We start from the raw sequence: 20,414 nt of genomic DNA on the forward strand, positions 1-20,414 counted from the left end.
GTCTGTGAGACTTATCTCCAATTAACTACCAGGAAACCAGAAGTGGTACTGCGGGTCAATGGGGTAGAGTGGTAGCCTTGAGCTGAAGAGCTCAAGGACAACGCCCAGAGCCAGAGTTCAAGTTCCATGACCAACAAAAACAAATCAAAACAAAACAAAGAAAAAAACCTCATACAGAAGGAAATGAATAGGTGGCTAATATGGCCTTGGTAGTATATCTGCCTGGAAAGGAAAAGGTATTATATATAATATGCAGTATCACTGAAAAATGAAGATTTAGAAAAAATACACTCAGAGTATATAGAATGAATGCCAGGAGCCCTATTTTTATACAACTAGCTAAATTAATTTAAATCTCATTGGATTTCAGGCTGTTCTCCTGTAAAATAAAGGAATGAAACTAGATAGTTTTTAGTGATTTTCCTACTATAAAATTCTCTAGTTCTAAACCATTTTGACATTGCACAGGGTATCAAATCTTTACAGTTATATCCATATGACTTTTAAAAAAAATACCTTTAATGCTGGGTGCTGGTGGCTAATACTTGTAATCCTAGCTACTCAGGAAGCTGAGATATGAGGACCGTAGTTCCAAAGCCAGCCTGGGAAAGGCTGGTTTATCTCCAATCAACTACTCAGAAAATGCCAGAAGAGGAACTGTGGCTCAAGTTGTAGAGCATTATCCTTGAGCAAAAGAGGCTTGCCATAGTGCCAGCCACAGGTACAGAGCACACACAAGCACTCACACATAATCAGTGAAAGGGATATAACTCAGTGGTAGACAGACTACTTGCCTAGAGCCCCTGAGGCCCTAGGTTAGGCCTCCTATATAATACATAATACAGAAAAAAGTAACAATAATATTAATACAAATAAAATTGTATGCTTTTGCTGTTATGCCTGTGATTGATACTTTCCCATTAGCTACTGGACCTCAAGAAAAAGAAGAGAACTTAATAAAAAGAAAAAGTAAGTTTGATTAAGGTACATTCTACACATATATGGAAACAATCACAACACAACAGCTTTGGTAAAACTGATTTATGCTAAATACAAAAAAAGAGCTTCTAACCCTTTCTATATATTTCAACAAGTTATTCTGCAATATAGATATCATAAATTTTCATGTCATTTTTCTGGCCTCTAAATGTAAAATAATTTAATGTCACTTATTCCTGGTGCTTTACCATCTACGTGTTTCCACAGCTCTGATGGAACCTTGATGCAAAGTTCTCCATTTCCTGCATCAGGATCAACAGCAGTAACTGCAGCAGCATAAGCGTTAGAAAAGTAATTGAGATTTCGCCTAGAGGAAGAAAAGCCAATGTTTATTAACAGTAAATCAAGATTTCGCTAATATTTCTCTAAATAACTGGACAATGTTTATATACATTGAATCTTCTCACACAAGTCATAAGAGTATCCTTTAGCCAAATAACTGGTACTCTACCCACCAAGGAAAACCTATTAAACTGTATAAACATAATGGTATACATGTTCACCAGTGGTATGTGATCATTATTAATTCTAGAATGGTAAATTCTCTATAGTTTTCTGATACAACTGTAAAGAGAAAATGTAAAATTGAAAAATACTGGTTTGATAATTACTTGGCCCTATTTCCCACTGGATGAAACAGAAGTCTACAGGAATAGAAGAATGTTCTTCTCTTTTTTTTCTAACTTAATTTCATTTTATCAAAAAGTACATGTTAATATATACTTGCTCCCTGAAATCAGTTTAAGGAATATATGGCAAAAAGAAAAAGAGAAAGGAAGGGAGAACCAGAAAACAAGATGAAAAATATGATCCTTGTCTCTGTCCATCTATATCTCTATCATCCCCCCAGAAAGTAAAGTTAGTGGCATTCCCGTAGTTTTTCACCTAATTCAGACTAGTTTTACACACATTGCACAATGATTAAAGCAAAACTAAAATTAAAGTTATTAAAAGAAATGTTGTACAAAAGTCAGATTTAAACATTAAAAATTAGAGTGCTCAGTTTTTGGTTCTTATTGTGGGGAATCATTCCCAGTCTCTTTATTTCCTCAGAAAATAATAAGTGGCTGTATGGCCTTATCTAGGTTTTGCTCTATTGCAAATCTCTGCTAGGCAAGCCCAAGGTTTCTACTGATTATGACAAATGAGGAAAACCATTGAGCCTATGTTCCTTTGAATCTGGTTTATTTCACTTAATATGATTTTTTCTAAGTCTTTACAAATGGGGTGATGTCATTCTTTCTGACAGCAGCATAGAATTCCATTGTGTATAAATACCACATCTTGTTGATCCACTCATCAACTGAGGGACATCTGGGTTGGTTCCATATCTTTGCTATGGTAAATAGTGCTGCAATGAACATCATTGTGCTAGTGGATTTAGTATACCCTTGTTTCTGGACAGTTGGGTAAATGACGCTAAATGAAAGGACCTCTAGGATATAGAAACAAAAACCATATAATGAGTGATTGTTGTCCTTAATGTATTATGCTATCTCTCATCTCTTCTGCTGTCCCTTGGTTATCTCATATTGTTATTACAGTATTTCACTTTGTTATCTGATATATTGGATATTTGCGTATTTGGTTATTTGAAATTGGATAGGGAAAGGGGGAAAACAAGATGAGGGATGGGTGTGGAAGGGAGGGAAATGGGGACCAAGGCATGAGAAAGAGTATCAATGTATGTGAAGTAATGCACCTTCTATCTGGCGAATATAATGTAACCCTTCTATTAATTACAATAAAAATATATGAAAAAAATAATAAGTGGCTCAAACAAAATGGAATTACTGGAAAAGCAGATGACAATCTTTTTTTTTTTTTTTTTGCCAGTCCTGGGCTTAAACTCAGGGCCTGACTGAGGACTGCCCTTGGATTTTTCTCAAGGCTAGAACTCTACCACTTGAGCCTCAGCACCACTTCTGGCTATTTCTAAGTATGTGGTACCAAGGAATTGAACCTGGGTCTTCATGCATGCTAGGCAAGCACTCTACCACTAGGCCAAACTCCCGGCCCAGATGACAATCTTTTGATGGCCTGGATTTCAGTGCAGTATTGAAATATTTCTTTCTCTATTTTGGGTGTGGTGGTGTAGGTAGATTCCAGGGTCTACATTGAGGTACAGCCCAATTCTATTAAAACTTTGAACAATAAGTGCTGTCTAATGTAACTGATAGTATGTCACACATTTTATAAGGCATCTTTAAATAGACAAAGTATTTTAGAGCTCTAAAGATTACTATGACTATTAAACCCAATGAAAATTATTTTAATATTAAGTACTTATAAAACACATTAAAATGATTTTGAAATTTTACTTGAAACTCCCTCAACACTTTTTTTTTTCCTGATAGTGGAACGAGAAGTTGTACTCAAGGCCTTTTACTTTGAGGCCCATACTCTACCTTAGCCATTTCTAGAGGGACACCAAGACCTTGATTTCAAGTCGTTGAAGAACCCTACCCTAAATGAATTCTAGAAATGCCAAATTCTGAAAATTTGGATGTAGTCCACCCCCATTCAAACTGCCTACTCAATGTTTTTCAGAGGTTCTTTCCTAATAAAAAGTTCTTTTTTCTTACACACAGATTCTCTATGCAAAATAAGTAATGATGAAGTACTTAACTTACTGTTTTGATTCATTGTGACAAACTTCCAAGGTTGGGTCATTGTAAATAAAAGCTGCCTCTAAATCATTGATCCTTACTCGGTATATTCTACACTGCTTGCTGTTTAACTTGATTCTATTCAAGTTTGCAACTGTAGGAAATATAGTCAGTTCCACAAATCCCTGCAAAGAAAAAGAACAATAATTTCACTATAAAGATTGGTATGGAGCTGGGATTATGGCTTAATGGTAGAGTGCTTATGTAGCATGCATGAAGCCCTGGATTGGATTCTTCAATACCACATAAACAGAAAAACCCAGAAGTGGTGCAATGGCTCAAGGGGTAGAATGCTAGTCTTGAGCAAAGAAGCTCAGGGACAGGGCCCAGGCCCTGAATTCAAGCTCCAGGACTGGCACACACATGCATGCATGCATGCACGCGTGCATGTGCACACACCCACATACACTCACACACAAAGAAGATTGGTATGCTTTGGTATATATTTCTTTGGTTTTAACAAATATACTATACTCCAAGTATTGTTCAACTATCTTTCAAACATAATTGTGCTAGTAACTGAATGGGTAGTTATGTTTATACTTCACCATCTTGATAGCTCAACTGCACTATCTGTGAAAATTAAGCCACTTGTTAGGAAGAGGAACTCAAACAAGGAGCAAGGAAAAATAATAGAAAATTTCATTTCATCAGATGTTGGTAAGTAAGAAAACACAGTAATCAACTCCTCCCCAATCTACTGAAGAGGCTGAGATCTGAGGACTGAAGCTCAAAGCCAGCCAGAGGCGGGAAAGTCAATGAGACTCTTCCAAAAACCACTATAAGCCAGAAGTGGGGCTGTGACTCAAGTGGTAGAGGATAGCCTTAAGCACAAAAGCTCAGGAAGAGTGCCCACAACCTGAGATTTAGCACACACACACACACAAAGAAGTTAAAAAAAAAAAATGGCATACTGAACCTAACAAGTTTAAGTGTCTGCTCAATGGTCATAATAATCAAGTGGACCTTTCATATCCTTGGATGAAAAGTGAAATTAACATTGGCATTCAAGATCAACTCTTAAGATTTCAGTCTTTGTAACACAGGTACCTCAGATAAAGTACATTAAGTACTTATGTTTTCAGTGATTCTCCCAGAGTGGCTATCGGCAATCCATACATCTAAATGGATGGAATGGGGTCTACAAACCAGTATCACTAAACGAAGACAGACAAGAATCAGAAAACAAATGTGGTTTTTTTCTTGGAAGTTAAGTCAAGTCTATGAGAACAGTTCTCATTGTATTTTCATGGGAGAAACTATTTCATGGATTTTTTTTCTTGCTTATGTTTTTTCAGTGGTTCAGATGTGATGAACGACCTCATGCACACAAGGAACACAATCTACTACAAGCCACATCCCCTTCCTCCAAATACAATTCTAAAATGTCTGGCTATGCAAGCTGCTTACCTCACAACAGACTAAAAGGAAGAACGCTTTAATAAAGAAATAAAAGGATGAGCCAGGGTGGCTCACGCCTGTAATCCCAGCTACACAGGAGGCTGAGATCTGAGGATCAAGGTTCAAAGCCAGCTCGGGGCAGAAAAGGACCGAGACTCTTATCTCCAATTAACCTCTAGAAAACGGGAAGTAGGGCTTGGCTCAAGGGTAGTTCGGTAGCCTAGCTGGAGAGCTCAGGGACAGGGACCAGGCCCAAGGGTCGGGTGGTAGGGTAGCCTTGAGCTGAAGAGCTCAGGGACAGCACCCAGGCCGAGTTCAAGTCCCATGACCACCCCTCTCCCCCCCAAAAAATGAATTCAGAACTGATATGGGACTCAGAGCAAACAGACCTACAGACTTGAATTCTCTTACTCATTTATTCTTGAAATGTCGTTATTTGGGGCCAGCCAGGAGTTTGGCCTAGTGCTAGAGTGCTTGCCTAGCATGCAGGAAGACCCAGGTTTGCTTCCTTCTTGGTACCACATACATTGAAAAGCTGGAAGTGGTGCTGTGGCTCAAGTGGTAGAGCACTGGCCTTGAGGAAAGCCCAAGGACAGTACTCAGGCCCTGAGTTCAAGCCCCAGAAATGGCAAAAAAAAAAGAAAAATGGAATATCATTATCTGGAATATAAGCTTTCTAAAAAATATTTACTATTTACTATATACTACTTATAGTCATTGGAAATAAACTTACCACAACAGATTTTCTCTGGAAGTTTATATTGTTGATGCAGACGACCTGATGGGTTGTATACAGAGGAGGAAAGGAAAAAAAAAAAAAGCAGGTAAGTGGGAGGAGGGGGGTGGCCGGAATCTGTAATCCTAGCAACTCAAGAGATTTGATATCTGAAGATCGCGGCTCAAAGACGGTCTGGGCAAGAAGCCTCTCATGTGAAATCAACCAAAATACCAAATGTGGGGGTGTGGTTCAAGCGACAGGGCGCCAACCTTGAGTATCATAGCTCTGGGACACACAGACACACGGACACACGCTTATTAACTTTCAAGAGGAGTTCATCTGCTGAAAGCCCTGCCGCTCGGTACCTCCTCCTCGCCACCCTCACACACACCACCTGCACGGGACTGGACTCTAATCCCCATTAGGTTTTCCACGCCCGCCGAGGCAGTGTCCGGCAGGCACGACCCCGACAGAAGACAACCGCACCAGGGCGACGAGCGAAGGAAGAGAATACTTATAATTTATAGGGCCGTGGGCTCTCGAAGCCCCGGTCTCCCTTCTTCCTGTTCATGGTGGAAGGTTTTCAGACCCGCCGGCGGCGCGCGGCGGTCCCGCGGGGCTCCGAGTCCCGGGTCCGCACGGGGCGGCGGGGCATGGCGGGCCTCAGGCTCCGCCGCGCTCGCAGCAGTCCCGCCCCGCGGTCCGGACTCAGAGCTACGCCCAGATCCGGCCCCCGCCGCCTCAAACTCGCTCCAACAGTTCGCCTCTGCTCAGCCGCCTCCGCCGAGATTCGGTTACACTGTGGCTCTCTGGTCCGCCACTACTCAAAAGCGACCACCAGCAGCCATCTTGCCCGTCACCTCTGACGTGCGACGCCGGCGGAAGTGAGGCCGGGGCGCTGACGGAACCCGGAAGTCCCAGGCTGGTGGGCGGGGCTTAAGCCATAAACCTAGTGTTTGAGGGTTGTAAAGATTGGGGGGTGTGAGACTGCACTTGGGAGATCCATGAAAAGATTCGCTGAGTAAGGACAAAGAAGGGCCGGAAGGAGGGGAGAGGGCACTTTTTATTAAGGAATTTATTAACATCGATTTTTACATCGTATTTCAAATGACATGTTTAACAAGTATTCAAGAAGGGAATCTATATACAATCACTGGCACTTAGATTTTAGAACATAATTAAAATTAGGCTGAGGGTTTGTATGTCATAGATACATATTGAGAGGGCACTTCTTAAAAGCGTAAACCTCGAAGCTGGGCATTTGTGGCTCATGCGTGTAATCCTAGCTACTCGGGAGGCTGAGATCCAAGGATCACAGTTCAAAGCTAGCCCAGGTATGAAAAATCTGTAAGACATTACCTTCAGTAAACTACCAAAAAAAGCAAACAACGGAGCTGTGGCTTAAGTGGAAGAGAGTCAGCAATAAGGAAAAAGGCTCAAGCCCCAGGACAGGTAGCCACTCACACACACACACACACACACACACACACACACACACACACACACACACACACACAAAATAAGGTCCAGGTCATGAACACTGAAAAACTTGAAGGATATCTGCGAAAGGTGGGGAGGGGGGGCAGCTAATGGAGTAATCAACAGAAATCAAGGGATGTACATCTGTTTCACTGTGTGCAGACACCATAAATTCACTCACTCTGACCCAGTGATTTGACTACAAAATAAATGAGTAGACCCTAGGGTGTCCATAAGTTTCATCAATGCAAATAATACAAATGACAGCATTTAGTGGCTGCCTGTTTTGGTACAAGGAAAAGTAAAAGCCCACTTAATTGAGAAATGGAATTTAAGTGAGTATCTCCTCTATGAAACTACTGTTATTTAATTCTCTAGAAACTTTATAAATGACCAGATCATCAAATGCTAACTAAAAATGGGAGCTTATATATAAAAACTAAAACTCTTTGGATGAAGAGAGCCATATACACCTACCTCACAAACATATTATTCAATACACCAAATAATTCTTTTGTATATGTGTCTAATGTGTGTAGTATAACTATAAGCTGAAGGATATAGAAATATCCTAATCAAATATGTCTTCTGAGTGGGAAAGAGCTAGGAGGAAGAAGGCAGAGATGAATAGAGGGAGAAATGTTGGGCAAATACATGCATAATAGGGTACTTAAGAGAAAATGGAATTAGGAAACTTCAGGATGTGTGAGGATGCGACAGATGGAGGAGAATGATGGAAGGATGCAGTGACAGTGAACAAGATGCACTGTTCACAGAAATGGACATTTTCAACTGAAACCCTTCTGTACAACTATTTGAAACTTGTGTGTGTGTGTGTGTGTGTGTGTGTGTGTCGTGTGTGTGTGTGTGTGTGTGCCAGTCCTGGGCTTGAGCTCAGGGTAGAGCTCTATCACTTGAGCCTCAGCACCACTTCTGGCTTTTTTCTATGTATGTGGTACCAAGAAATCAAACCTGGGTCTTCATGTTTGCTAGGCAAGCACGCTACCACTAGACCAAATTCCCGGCCCCTGAAACATTTTTTTTTAAAAAGTATCTTATTATATCCCAGTAACAAACAAACAAACAAAAAGATACTAATATTAAGATGCTTAAAATGAGGAATAAAATTCAGAGAGTAGGTTCTAGAAAATGAGGAATAAAATACAAATGAGAATGTTTTTCTTATATCCAGTAACTTTATAAAACAACTTAGTCCCCCCAAAAAAGAACATTTGGTCTTTCAAGAAATGGGTCGTCTGGAATTATATACTTTAACTCCATTTTGCACAGAAGAACGAGAATATTTTGTAAGTAATGCACCTGTGGTTTGCCTCTCACCGCACAAATCTCTGTGGGAACAAAAAACAAATGAATAATGCAAATATTTTAATGAACATACAATATTGAGAATACTAGTTATTTTCTCTCTCTCCCCCTTTCTGATAAGCATGATGGTGTGTTAATGGGTTAAAAACAGGAGGGAAACTGCCTTTGGAACGAAGTAGATTACATGCACTATCCCACTAAGCTTCCACAATATAAGTAGGAGCAGTTCATTATTTAACCCTATTTTTGATAAGACAAGTCTTGAACAAGTAGTAAGACAGACTTAAATTTTGTCGTTAGTTCACGAGGAGTTCAAAGCTCATGTTACTTCCATTGCAACCTCATACAAACAATATGGCCCAGTGGAGTGGAGAATCAGCAAACCTGAATACTTGGCTACCTATATAAACTTGCACAGGTTACCTACACTCTTAAGACTTTAGCTTCAACTGTCCCTCAAAAAGAAGACCATGATGGAACATAACAATAAAGGAGGAGGAGGACATGAACTAGAGAAACGAGCAAGGGCTAGTCATAAGGGACTTTCTTCAGAAAGTTCTGATTTAACTCTAATGGGAACTAAGTGGGAAGATTTCATATCATATACGAAGCATAATGTGATCTAACTTTTAAATGTTTTAAATTTCCAAGATAAGGGGCCGGGAGTTTGGCCTAGTGGTTAAAGTGCTTGCCTAGCATGCATGAAGACCCGGGTTCGATTCCTCGGTACCACATACATAGAAAAAAGCTGGAAGTGGTGCTGAGGCTCAAGTGGTAGAGCTCTAGCCTTGAGAAAGTCCAAGGACAGTGCTCAGGCCCTGAGCTCAAGCCCAGGACTGACAAAATAAATAAATAAATAAATAAATTTCCAAGATAAGCAGCAAAAAAGGAGAGCAGAGAAGAAGGGGGCCAAAGTAGGAAGACCAATGCAGAGGTTACAAGAGGGTCCATCAAGTTTTGTTCATAGTTTAAAATCAGAGGTGGAAGACGGAAAGAACAAGCTTGGAACTAGATTCTCCCTGTTGCCCAGGCTGCTCTTGCATCAATCCTTCAAGTAGCTGGGACTATCTGCATGAGCCACAATGCCTGGCTCATTGTGATACTTGATGCTTGAGTCATGGGATGAGCAGAGCTTCTGTTCACCAAGATAAAGTTAGATGGTAAAGAAGGGTGAACCAATGGTTCTGTTCTAAACATCTAAGGCTTGAAATTCCTGGACTAAATACAGCAACTTTGGAGCCCGAGTAGGCCACACAGTAAGACCTACATATAAAATAACAGGACAGCATAAAATATAAAATAGTGAAGCAAAACAAAATTGCCACCCCACTAGGGGTGGCAATCATGTAATGGCTTTTTCCTTTTAGTTCTAGTAGGTAAGTATTCTGCTCCTTAAACCTACATTTGTGCAGGAAGGAGAACAGAAATGAATCTAGGAGTAGTAACCCAACTCCAAGGTCAATTAATCAGAGCCAATGATAGAGAAGACCCCCCGAGAAAGATTTGAAGGAAGCAGCATGCTTTGTAAACCTCTATGCCACTTAATAAAAAAAGAACCTTTAAAAATTATTCTTTGAACAAAAGAACTGGAGGTGAACTCAGTGCCTTCTGTTTGTTAGGCAAGTACTGTTTCGCAGGAGCCATGACTCCAGCCCTCAAGATTTTTTTTTTTTTTTGGTCAGTTATGGGGCTTGAACTTAGGACCTGGGCTCTTTTGTTTGAGGCTAGCACTCTTTATCACTTTGAGCCACAGCTCCAGTGGGTAACTGGAGTAAGCGTCTCAAAGGGACTTTTCTGCCAGGCTGGATCCTCAGAACTCAGCCTCTGCAGTAGCTAGGATTACAAGCGTGAAATACTGGCACCTGGCTAAGATTCATTTGGAATGAATTACTTACTGGATATATGGAGCAATATCTTCTTCTGTCCATTTCTCCCTTAATGAGAATAGACTATTAAAACGTTCTTGATTTCCCTCAGGTAAATCATCTACTTTCAGCAAAAATATGATTTCTGGTCGTGAGTGTCTATCCACCAGTGCTAAACCCTACAAGAAAGGATAATTTCAAAAAATAATAATAATGCTTTAATGTTTAAATAGGACTCATTATTTTACCATTAGGTTTAGCTTTGTTCAAGAAATGTAAAATGTCAACTATGAACCTTACGTAGACTATCCAGAGATTTAGAAGAATGTTCCCAAAAATATTTTTTAGAAAGCTCTTCTTTTCCTTCTAAATTTGGTTTACCACAACCATTTTAGCAAGACTACTTTAGTTCTAAGGATCACATGTGGCCTGTCAATGCCAACTGCAACATATCTCTTCTTGGCTCCATCTTACCAGCCCTATTTTCTCATTAACACTGACTATTTCTCTTTACATATTTTTCCAACTCTGCTATCACTGTCTTATTATCTGCACAGAAAATATTTTTGATGTAGTAGTTCTCTATCCTGATCCTTCTACCTAATGCCCAGCCTCTATATCCCAGGTAACTACCACCTAATGGCTGGCCTCCCATGTCCTTGCTAATGTCTGTAGCATCTGAAGCTTCTGCTCAGATCCCCAAGTCCCAAATCTCTATGTCCAAATCATAGGACAATCTCATTATGTCTATCATATAAACCTTAGGAAAATGAGAAATATAGGTATTAACTTAGATGCTAATATTTAAATTGAATAGCCAAGTATGATGTAACATGTCTGCAACCCAGCATTTGGGAGGATGAAGCAGGAGTACTGAGAGGTAGAAGATAGCCTGGGGGCCAAGAGTATGGCCTAGTGGTAGAGTGTTTGCCTAGCATGCATGAAGCCCTGGATTCAATTCCTCAGCACCACGTAAACAGAAAAAGGCAGAGTATCTAACCACTGATACCTGGCTAAAAATCATTTTCATTACTTTAGTGGGGATTGAACCTAGGACTTTTTGTGTGCCAAACACAGGTTCCCGAGTCATATCCCTTAGCCCTAAAGCATTTTTTAAAGGTGAATTTATATGTAAATTTTCTTATGTGTGTGCCAGTTCTAGGGCTTGAACTCAAGTTCTGGCTGTCATCTAGCGCTTGTTTTCTCTACCAGTGGACAAAAGCTCCACTTCTAGCATTTTTCACGGTTAGAGATAAGACTCTCATGGACTTTACTGCCTGGACAGACTTTGAACCAAGTTCCTCAGGTCTCAGCCTCTTAAGTAGCTAGGATTACAGGTATAAGCCACCTGTGGCTGGCCAATGTTATCTCCCAAAGTACTGGGTGTTTTAAAGGTTTTGTGCTTCATTGAAGGAGCCTTGTACTCCTAATGAGTGTCTAGAAAAATAAATTGGCTCTAAATTCTGCTCTAAACAAGTATCACTGCATCGAGCATCATCTGCCAAGTCTCCATAGCAACCTCTAGAGGCATTACCTTTAACTGGTCAAGACTGGTCACCATTCCTTCAGGAACACTCTGTTGCCACACTTCTTGAAACTCAGCAAGATTAAATTTCACTGCATTCTGAAGTAGCATTTGTGCTATGGCTCTGCATATCTTATCAGTATTTAACTCAAAATAAACTTCCCCTAAGGAAAAGACAGCTTCATTTAATTTCACCAGAATTACAGTATTACTGTTTTCTTTTACTTCCATTCCTAAGGTTCCTTTTTCTCTTTGTCTTTAAGTAGTACACAAAAGGGTTTCAATTCAACAAATCAGTGTAAGTACAAAAATCACAGTCTCTCATTCTTATTTTTCAACACCAACACACTTCCTAAAAGCATACTTAAATTTAGCACACAAAAGTTATAATACCCATTTGCGTACTTTCCAAGACTTACCTTCCTCTATATATTCCTTTCCATAACATTTAAGACAGTGCTCAATCATTTCCCTGAAAAATTGAAAACACTCATTTGAAAAGTTACCAATGTTTTCCATAGCCTGTATTTCAAACCCCATTGCTAAGTAGAAACTAAGATCTAAATCTGAGAATACCACATGGTTGCCAAATATTTTATTTAAGTCAGGAACTAACTAAAATATTCTGAGAAGCTGCTACATCTCTTTTCCACGTTACACATTATCATGAATTATATCATCACACATTTACTATTATTAAATATTTCAAACATAACAACTATTTCTTTCCTTTTTATGACAGAAAAGAAAAAGAAATCAGATTTATTCACCCCAGTGATCAAAACTGACAAGTCCTGTCTGTGTATTTTAATTTTTTCTATACTCCCCAAACACATAGTATGTGACTTAGACTGAGTTCTAGTGTGAAAACAAATTCTTCCCCTTTAGGAATTTTAGATACTTACTCTGGCTCTAGTGGTCCAAGTTCCTGAAGGCATATGTTTAAAGGAACTTTATTAAAAGACCAAGATTCTGAATCCACAAGCTGAGTTATATGATTGAGAAGTTTCATCTCATAATCAAACTCAAGAATCCTCCAATAACCTACAAATCCAAAAATTTCAATTTACAAAAAAAGCTAATCTTAAATAATAGATTAATAAAGTTGGAGCATACTCTTCCCCCCCTGCAAAAAAAAAAAAAGACACTTGAAAGTCTTCATTTTCTTTATAAATGATCCTTTTTATGCTTCTCTCCCAGTCATTTTAGCCTTAGTTCTATGTTGGGAACTGAAGCCACGGCCTGTGCCTACTAGCTCATATTCTGCTTCTGAGGTTTACTCCGTGCCTTCCCAACCATTTAAGGTTGTGTTATGCGTCTTAAGTTGGACATGTAGCTTGGCAATGAAGTCTCTGCCTATGAAGCACACATCCTGATTTCAAATGGCAGGATGGATGGTAAAACAGAGGGGCAGAAAGAAGGCAGAAGAGATGAAGGAAGAAAAAAGGAAAATGAAAAAGGAAGAAAGGAAGAAGAAAGGGAGGAAAAGGAAGAAAAGAAAGGAAAGGAGAAAGAGAAGAAGGAAGATAAAGGAAGGGAGGAAGGGAAATAGATTATGTGATGTACAACAAGAAAGCTAGAAGGAATCTATATTTACCATAACAAAACAACCCATTCCTCTGACCATCAGGAAATAATGCAGAAAGCTTATATATTGACATATTGTTTGGTTTCTCAGCTCCCCCTTTTAACTTTAACACTTATGGCATCATATGGGAAGGATTAAAAACTTTATCTTAAACTGGGTGCTAATGGCTCATAACCCTAGCTACTCAGGAGACTGAGATCTGAGGATTGTGGTTCAAAACCAGCTAGGGCAGCAAAGTCTGTGAGAGTCTTACTTACAATTAACAACCAAAAAATCAGCAGTAGAGATGTGGCTCAATTGACACCCATGAGCAAAAACACTATGAGACAGCATGCAGGCCCTGTGCTCAAGCCAAGTACTGGCACAAAAAGATCAAACTGGCCAAGTGCTGTTGACTCACACCTGTAATCCTAGGTACCCATGAGGCTGAGATCTGAGGATCACAATTCAAAGTCAGCCTGGGCATGAAAGTGTGTGAGACTCATCTTTAACCACTACAAAACCAGAAATGACATTGTGGCTCAAAGTGGTAGAGCACTAGACTTGAGCTGAAGAGCCCAGGAAGAGCCCAGGCCCAGAGTTAAAGCCCCATGACCAACAAAAAGAAGAGGAGGAGGAGGAGGAGGAGGAGGAGGAGGAGGAGGAAGAGGAGGAAAACGAAGAGGAGGGGGAGGAAGAGGAGGACGAGGAGGAAGAGGAGGAGGAAGAGGAGGAAGAGGAGGAAGAGGAGGAAGAGGAGGAGGAAGAGGAGGAGGAGGAAAAGGAGGAGGAGAAGGAGGAAGAGGAGAAGGAGGAAGAGGAGGAAGAGGGACCTCACTTCTATTATACAGCTTAGTTCAGAGAGAAAGGCCTATAAAGAATGGTTAATGTCACTGGTGATAGCTTGACTTCTAGGATCACACACAGTCTCTATTCCATACTCCCCCCCTCCAAAATATCATTCTCATTTTTGGTTCTTCAGCTTAAATACAAGACTGAGAACATGCTAATAAGCAAGCACTCTACACTGAGCTGTATCCCAGCTCCTAACGTCATCATCTCAAAGCCCCCCCCAAAAAAATGACAACAGAGAAATATTACCTCCAATCTCACAGGCATTTAGAACTTGCAACTGAGCCATTATTTCTTCTTCACTTGCTTGAATTTGATCAAGCAAATCTTTAGTTGTATACTAAAACAAAAAACATATGCATTTTAATACCTTGTAACATAATTATTTTAGATTTCTTGGACTTTGGGGAACACAGAACAGAGTAAGACAATATTTATACACTAGTTTGGTTTCTTTCATTAATACATAATTATGATATATAAACAACAAATATCAGCAACAATAAAATACAATTGTTTTTTATTTAAAAAAATAAAAATTCTTGGGGGGAGGGTAAAGGGTACCAAGACATGTGAAAGGGTATCAATGTATGTGAATTAATGCACCTTCTATATGGCAAATACCATGTAACCCTTCTATTAATTACAATAAAAAATATATAAAAAAATAAAAATAAAAAAAATAAAAATTCTTTTTTTTTTTTTTTTTGCCAGTCCTGGGCTTGAGCTCAGGGCCTGAGCACTGTCCTTGGACTTTCTCAAGGCTAGAACTCTACCACTTGAGCCTCAGCACCACTTCCGGCTTTTTTCTATGTATGTGGTACCAAGGAATCGAACCCGGGTCTTTATGCATGCTAGGCAAGCACTTTAACCACTAGGCCAAACTCCCGGCCCCAAAAAATAAAAATTCTTATGTCCATTCTCTGTCCTGCATCTGACTCCCAATTGCTAGGATTACAGGTATGGACCACCACACAAGCCCTGCTTAGCTTCTGAGAGGAGATAGTAAAAATGCTACGGACTTTGTCAAGAAGCCACTTTACAACTTTTAAGGCAAGTTTATGTTAAGAAGTTTCTATAATGCAAACTTTAAAGTGTAATAGCTACCATTAAATACATCTACTTAGAATTCTTAAATTTGCAATGAAAACAATAGTCTTACTTTTGAGCGACTCAAATCATCTTCTTTTTCACTGTCAGGTCCCTCATAGGTATTTGCCATCAGAAGTTTCTTTAGCTTCTTTAATTTAGGTCTACATCTTCTTAATTCCCAGTAATTGTTAGAAAAACCAAAGATCTAGAAATCATAAGAGACCCCTTCAGCAACCACCCTAAAAGAAAATTTCATTCAAAGCTCAAAATGTTTCATCTTTCCTCAATAACAGCCAAGAAAAGAGGCTAAGGTAGTGTACCTTGTTCCTGGAAGTACGTAATCATTCCAAGTACATGGTGGGGCATCTCAAGAAATATCTTTTCTTGGGAGAAGACCTTTACCAGCAATATACCTAACAAAGGCCTAATACCCAAAATGTGCAAGGAGAACAAAAAAACTTACCTTGCCCAAAACTAACAAGCCAATTACTAAATGGGCAAGAGAGGTAAGGAGAGACTTCTCAGAAGAGGTATGACTGGCAAAGAAACACATGTCGTCATACTCATTATCCCTGGCCATATAGGAAATGCAAATCAGAACAACTCTGACATTCCATCTCACCAGTTAGATTGGACAACATTACAAATTGAGTGCTGGGAAAATAAACCTTATTGCATCGTGAGCAGTGAAATAGCACAACTACTCTGGACAGAAATCTGGAGGTTCCTCAAAAAAGTAAACATGGATCCCTACGACCCAGCCATGCCACTCCTGGGTAGATACCCAGGACATCATAAGCCAGGATACCCATAAAGACACTTGTACACCCATGTTCACTAGTGCACTATTCACAATAGCCAAGTTGTAGAACAACCAGATGCCCTACAATAGATGAGCGGATTCAAAGAATGTGATACCTGAAATTTTACACAGCCATTAAAAGGAATAATATTATGCCATTTGCAGGGAAATGGATGGATCTAGAACACATGTTAAGTGAGGTAAGCCAGGGTCAGAGAGACAAATGGCACATCTACAATACACTAGGACATAATAAATTATACCGTGGTAGAGTGCTTGCCTAGCATGCATGCAGCCCTGGGTTGGATTCCTCGATATCACATACACAAGCCAGAAGTGGTACTGTGGCTTAAGTGGTAGAGTGCTAGCCTTGAGAAAGCCCAAGGACAGTGTCCAGGCCCTGAGTTCAAGCCCCAGGAGTGGAAAAAAAATTTTTTTAAATGAGCTCCAGGAAATGTAAACAAGAGAGGTAATTTTTTTCATTTTCTTTTCTGTCTTGTTTGTTCATGTTTCTGTCTTTGGAAGGGTAAGCAGGGCACAAAAACTGGAGGGACAGAGGGTAAACGCATACAGCAGTAATACTCACTAGACATTATGTTGAAAATGAACTATACAACTTGCAGGTGGGGATGAGAGTTGAAAAATCTGCGAGAGAGTGAGGGAGGGGTAACAATATCCAAAAAGAAATGTACTGAATACCAGACCTATGAAATGGTAGGCCCTCTGTACATTACCTTTATCATAACAACAAAGCCAGTCCAGGCAGATAAGTCCCCATGAAACACTCATCTCCAATTAACCAGCAAAAAGCCAGAAGTGGAGCTGTGGCTCAAGTGGCAGAGCATTATCCTTGAGCACAAAAGCTCAGAAATAGCACCTAGGCTTGGAGTTCAAGCCTGAGGACCGGCACACATACATACAGACACACAAAATAGTAGTAGGAATAATACTGAAAAATTTTAAGCTTCACTAAGCACTTTGGATTTCCTATGACATATTTTTATACCTAAAGTGTTAAACTAAAGGCCAGCTTTCTTAATGCACATACATCAGGAGAGAGAAAACAGTACCTCGGTGTGCACAATGCTGCACTGGGATTCTTCCTTCCTCAGCTGCTCTGGAGTTTTACATCCAGGGATGAAAAGCAACATGTTGGAAGTGTCTGCTATCTTCAAGTCATAGGTTTTGTCTCTACTGCACAGCACGGCCTGCTCATCTTTATCACCACGAATCACAAGACTTCGGGGGAAAAAGGGGAAAACACAAAGTTCACTTGTTCCCAAATCTCCTAGCTTCTAGAACTTCAAATTAAGTCCTGATGTTGTGTCTGGGCCCTGTAGCACGATGATGGATTCCACAGAACAGGCACTGGATAGAGGGACAGTTGTAGATCCAGTGACTTCACAAGGAAAAGAACAAAATAGAAACACCGGCCCAAGAGGCCAAATAGCCCCCAGGTGACGGCTCGGTATGAATTGCTGGGAAGAGCAGTCCATAAAACGTGTAGATACAACCTTAGCCAAGATGTCACACTGTAGCTGGGTGCTGATGGCTCACACAGTCTCAGCTACTCAAGAGCCTGAGATCTGAAGATGTCGGTTCAAAACCAACCCAGTGCGGAAAGTCCATGAGACTCTTCCTTCCAATTAACCACCAAATGAACCACCAAAGAAGCCAGAAGTGGAGCTGAGGCTCAAAGTGGTAGAGCTGTAGCCTTGGGGGCCAGTGCTGTCCAAGTTCAAGCCCCAGGGCCAACAACGGGCGCGCATGCGTGGTACCGAGACTACGGGCTCCGGGCAGGAGGTGGGGCGCACGGATGCGGGGGCGCCCTGGGAAGGGGGTAGGAGGAGGCGGGGCGCATCCTGAGGTCCCTCCCTTCCTCCCCACCCCCACCCCAGCCTCCGGCTCACCTCTGCCCGGCCTCCAGCTGCTGACACAGCGCGGGCTCCAGCTCCAGCAGGCAGAAGTCTCCGGCGGCCGCGCCGCTGGCCCCGGGGCCGAAGCGCAGGCAGTGCGCGGTGGGCAGCAGCTCGGCCGCGTTCAGCTTGGCGGTCTGCAGCGTGGCGTCCACCTCCTCGCGGGTCCTCCGCGCCGCCGCCCGGGTCGGAGACATGCCGAGCCCGCGCGGGACGGGCGCGAGGGCCGCCCGGGGAGGAAGGAGCGCCCGGGGAGAGGTCGGGTCGGCCGGGGCCTTCCCGGGGGGCCCCGCCGCGGTGCCGCACTCGGGCGCTGCGGGCACCGAGCCGCCAGGCCCGCCGACTCCCGATCCTCCCGCCGCCCCGCCCCGCCCCGGCCCGGCCCTTCCCGCCAAAACCTGCACTTCCTGCGTCCACCGCGCCGCCCGCGCCGGGGGCCCTTAGAGCAGCACCAGTTCAAAGCCAGCCCGACACGTGGAGAAACCCAGGCCCTTCTATGTATTATACATGTTCCATTACACATTTGATGCATGTTGGAATATACTGTTACAGGTAACATGTAATATACCACGGAAAGACACTGTGTAGATACATACAGATAGATATATGATATATATAATGTATATATACATAATATATACATCTCCTCTGAACGTCTAAAATGAATTCCAGGAAATGGAAACGGGCTTGTTTGGTGCTAGTGGTGATGGTGCCACTTGGGTTTTTTTGTTTGTTTTTGTTTTGTTTTGTTTTGTTTTTGCCAGTCCTGGGCTTGAGCTCAGGGCCTGAGCACTGCCCTTGGACTTTTCTCAAGGTTAGAGCTCTACCACTTGAGCCTGAGCATCACTTCCAGCTGCTTCTATGTATGTGGTACCGAGGAATCGAACCCAGGTCCTCGTGCATGCTAGGCAAGCACTCTACCTAGACCAGGCCAAACTCCGGGCCTGTTTTTGTCTTTTTAGGGTGTCAAGGGGAACCACAGTGTGGGCGGGAGGGAGGATGAATGAATGCACTTTGGGCATTCAGTTACCTACTAGGTAGAAAATGAACTGTGCAACTTGTGGCAGGGAGTTGGCAGGGGGACAGTGGGGAAAAACGAAGGAAAGCCTGATGTTGTCCCACAAGAGCTGTACTCATTACCTGACTTATGAAATGGTAACCCCTCTGTACCACAGCTGAATAACAATAAACCTGTATCAAAAAATATTTATACAGCCTGCTACTTTGATCAAACTTCAACACACTCTTTTTGTGTGGCAGGGACAAGGGGGATCCCTGGGCTTGAACTCAGTGCCCCAGCACTGTCCTTGAGCTCTTTTGCTCAGGACTAGCACTCTACCACTTTGAGCCACGACACCACTTCCAAGGTTATGGTGGATAATTGGAGATAAGAGCCTCATGGACGTTAGTGGCAGGGCTGGCTTTGAACCAAGATCCTCAGATCTCAGCCTCCTGGAATAGCTAGGATTACAGGAGTGAGCCACGGCTCCTGACTTAACCCACTCTTACTGTGATAATGGGAACTGCCTCTCTTGGGTCAGGCATGTGATGTTAGCTGGCGTTGGGGTTGGGGCCACTCACATAGCTTTTCAAGGTTTGAATTGGTCTGGTGAGCACAGCTGACCTCCGCAAAGGTAAGGTTTGTTTGTTGTTTTGCTGTGCTGGTCTTGAGGCTCTAGGCCTGGGCACTGGTTTTCTTGTGTTCACGGCTGGTCTTCTTGAGTCACAGTTCCCCTTTTGGCTTCTTTGGTAGTTTAGTGGAGAGAAGAGTCTCACAGACTTTCCTGCATCTGCTGACTTTGAACTGTGATCCTCCAGTGTCAGCCTCCTGAGTCCCTAGGATTACAGACTTGAGCCACCAGCCCCCACTGTTGCAGAGGCAAGTGTTGAGAAGAACTTGTAGCAGTAAGTTGTGGACATATAGATGCATGGCTCAAGGTACACATCTCTTCCAAGTGGGAAATTCATTCTGTAACGTTTATAGTTTATAGAACTCAAGCAATGAGAGGCAGCCGTACCTAGCTTTCAGCTCAATGATTTCATCTTGTAAGTCTTGAGTTCAAGCCCCAGTACTGGCACACACACACACACACACACACACACACACACCCCTAAAAGAATGTAGTATGTGGAGGTGGGTGAGAATTGGAATTCAAAGGAAATGAGTAGGCATTTTCCCCCATTCTTTATGAAGTAATGTGAA

The 20,414-nt window shown here is 41.8% G+C and overlaps 2 protein-coding genes across 2 annotated transcripts; both read right to left on the bottom strand.

Moving 5' to 3' along the window:
• Window positions 1-1,049: 1,049 nt before the first annotated feature.
• Window positions 1,050-6,442, bottom strand: LOC150059182 (transcription initiation factor TFIID subunit 2-like). The gene is made up of 4 exons (XM_090338776.1): window positions 6,377-6,442; window positions 5,803-5,979; window positions 3,633-3,793; window positions 1,050-1,306 (listed from the first exon to the last, which is right to left on the bottom strand). The coding sequence occupies exons 1-4, from the start codon at window positions 6,440-6,442 to the stop codon at window positions 1,144-1,146; spliced, it is 567 nt and encodes a 188-aa protein (XP_090194902.1). The 3' UTR covers window positions 1,050-1,143.
• Window positions 6,443-8,194: 1,752 nt separating this feature from the next.
• On the bottom strand, window positions 8,195-18,560 carry Dscc1 (DNA replication and sister chromatid cohesion 1). Its single transcript, XM_090339321.1, has 9 exons — window positions 18,206-18,560; window positions 17,366-17,534; window positions 15,564-15,698; window positions 14,651-14,741; window positions 12,888-13,026; window positions 12,402-12,454; window positions 11,992-12,146; window positions 10,488-10,636; window positions 8,195-8,615 (listed from the first exon to the last, which is right to left on the bottom strand). The coding sequence occupies exons 1-9, from the start codon at window positions 18,406-18,408 to the stop codon at window positions 8,507-8,509; spliced, it is 1,203 nt and encodes a 400-aa protein (XP_090195447.1). The 5' UTR covers window positions 18,409-18,560; the 3' UTR covers window positions 8,195-8,506.
• Window positions 18,561-20,414: the final 1,854 nt, after the last annotated feature.

The sequence above is a fragment of the Megascapheus bottae genome, chromosome 9 (genome assembly GCF_031878675.1).
Source record: "Megascapheus bottae isolate mThoBot1 chromosome 9, mThoBot2.hap1, whole genome shotgun sequence".
In the NCBI taxonomy this organism is placed as follows: Eukaryota; Metazoa; Chordata; class Mammalia; order Rodentia; family Geomyidae; genus Megascapheus; species Megascapheus bottae.

Coding starts and splice junctions, on each gene's coding strand:
- LOC150059182 (XM_090338776.1), bottom strand. CDS start 6,442: ATGCCCCGCCGCCCCGTGCGGACCCGGGACTCGGAGCCCCGCGGGACC. Junction 3,794..5,802: donor TCCAGAGAAAATCTGTTGTG/GTAAGTTTATTT, acceptor TTTTCTTTGCAG/GGATTTGTGGAACTGACTAT. Junction 1,307..3,632: donor TGTCACAATGAATCAAAACA/GTAAGTTAAGTA, acceptor TTCTTCCTCTAG/GCGAAATCTCAATTACTTTT.
- Dscc1 (XM_090339321.1), bottom strand. CDS start 18,408: ATGTCTCCGACCCGGGCGGCGGCGCGGAGGACCCGCGAGGAGGTGGAC. Junction 17,535..18,205: donor CAGCTGGAGGCCGGGCAGAG/GTGAGCCGGAGG, acceptor TTTCCCCCGAAG/TCTTGTGATTCGTGGTGATA. Junction 15,699..17,365: donor GCAGCATTGTGCACACCGAG/GTACTGTTTTCT, acceptor TATGATTTCTAG/ATCTTTGGTTTTTCTAACAA.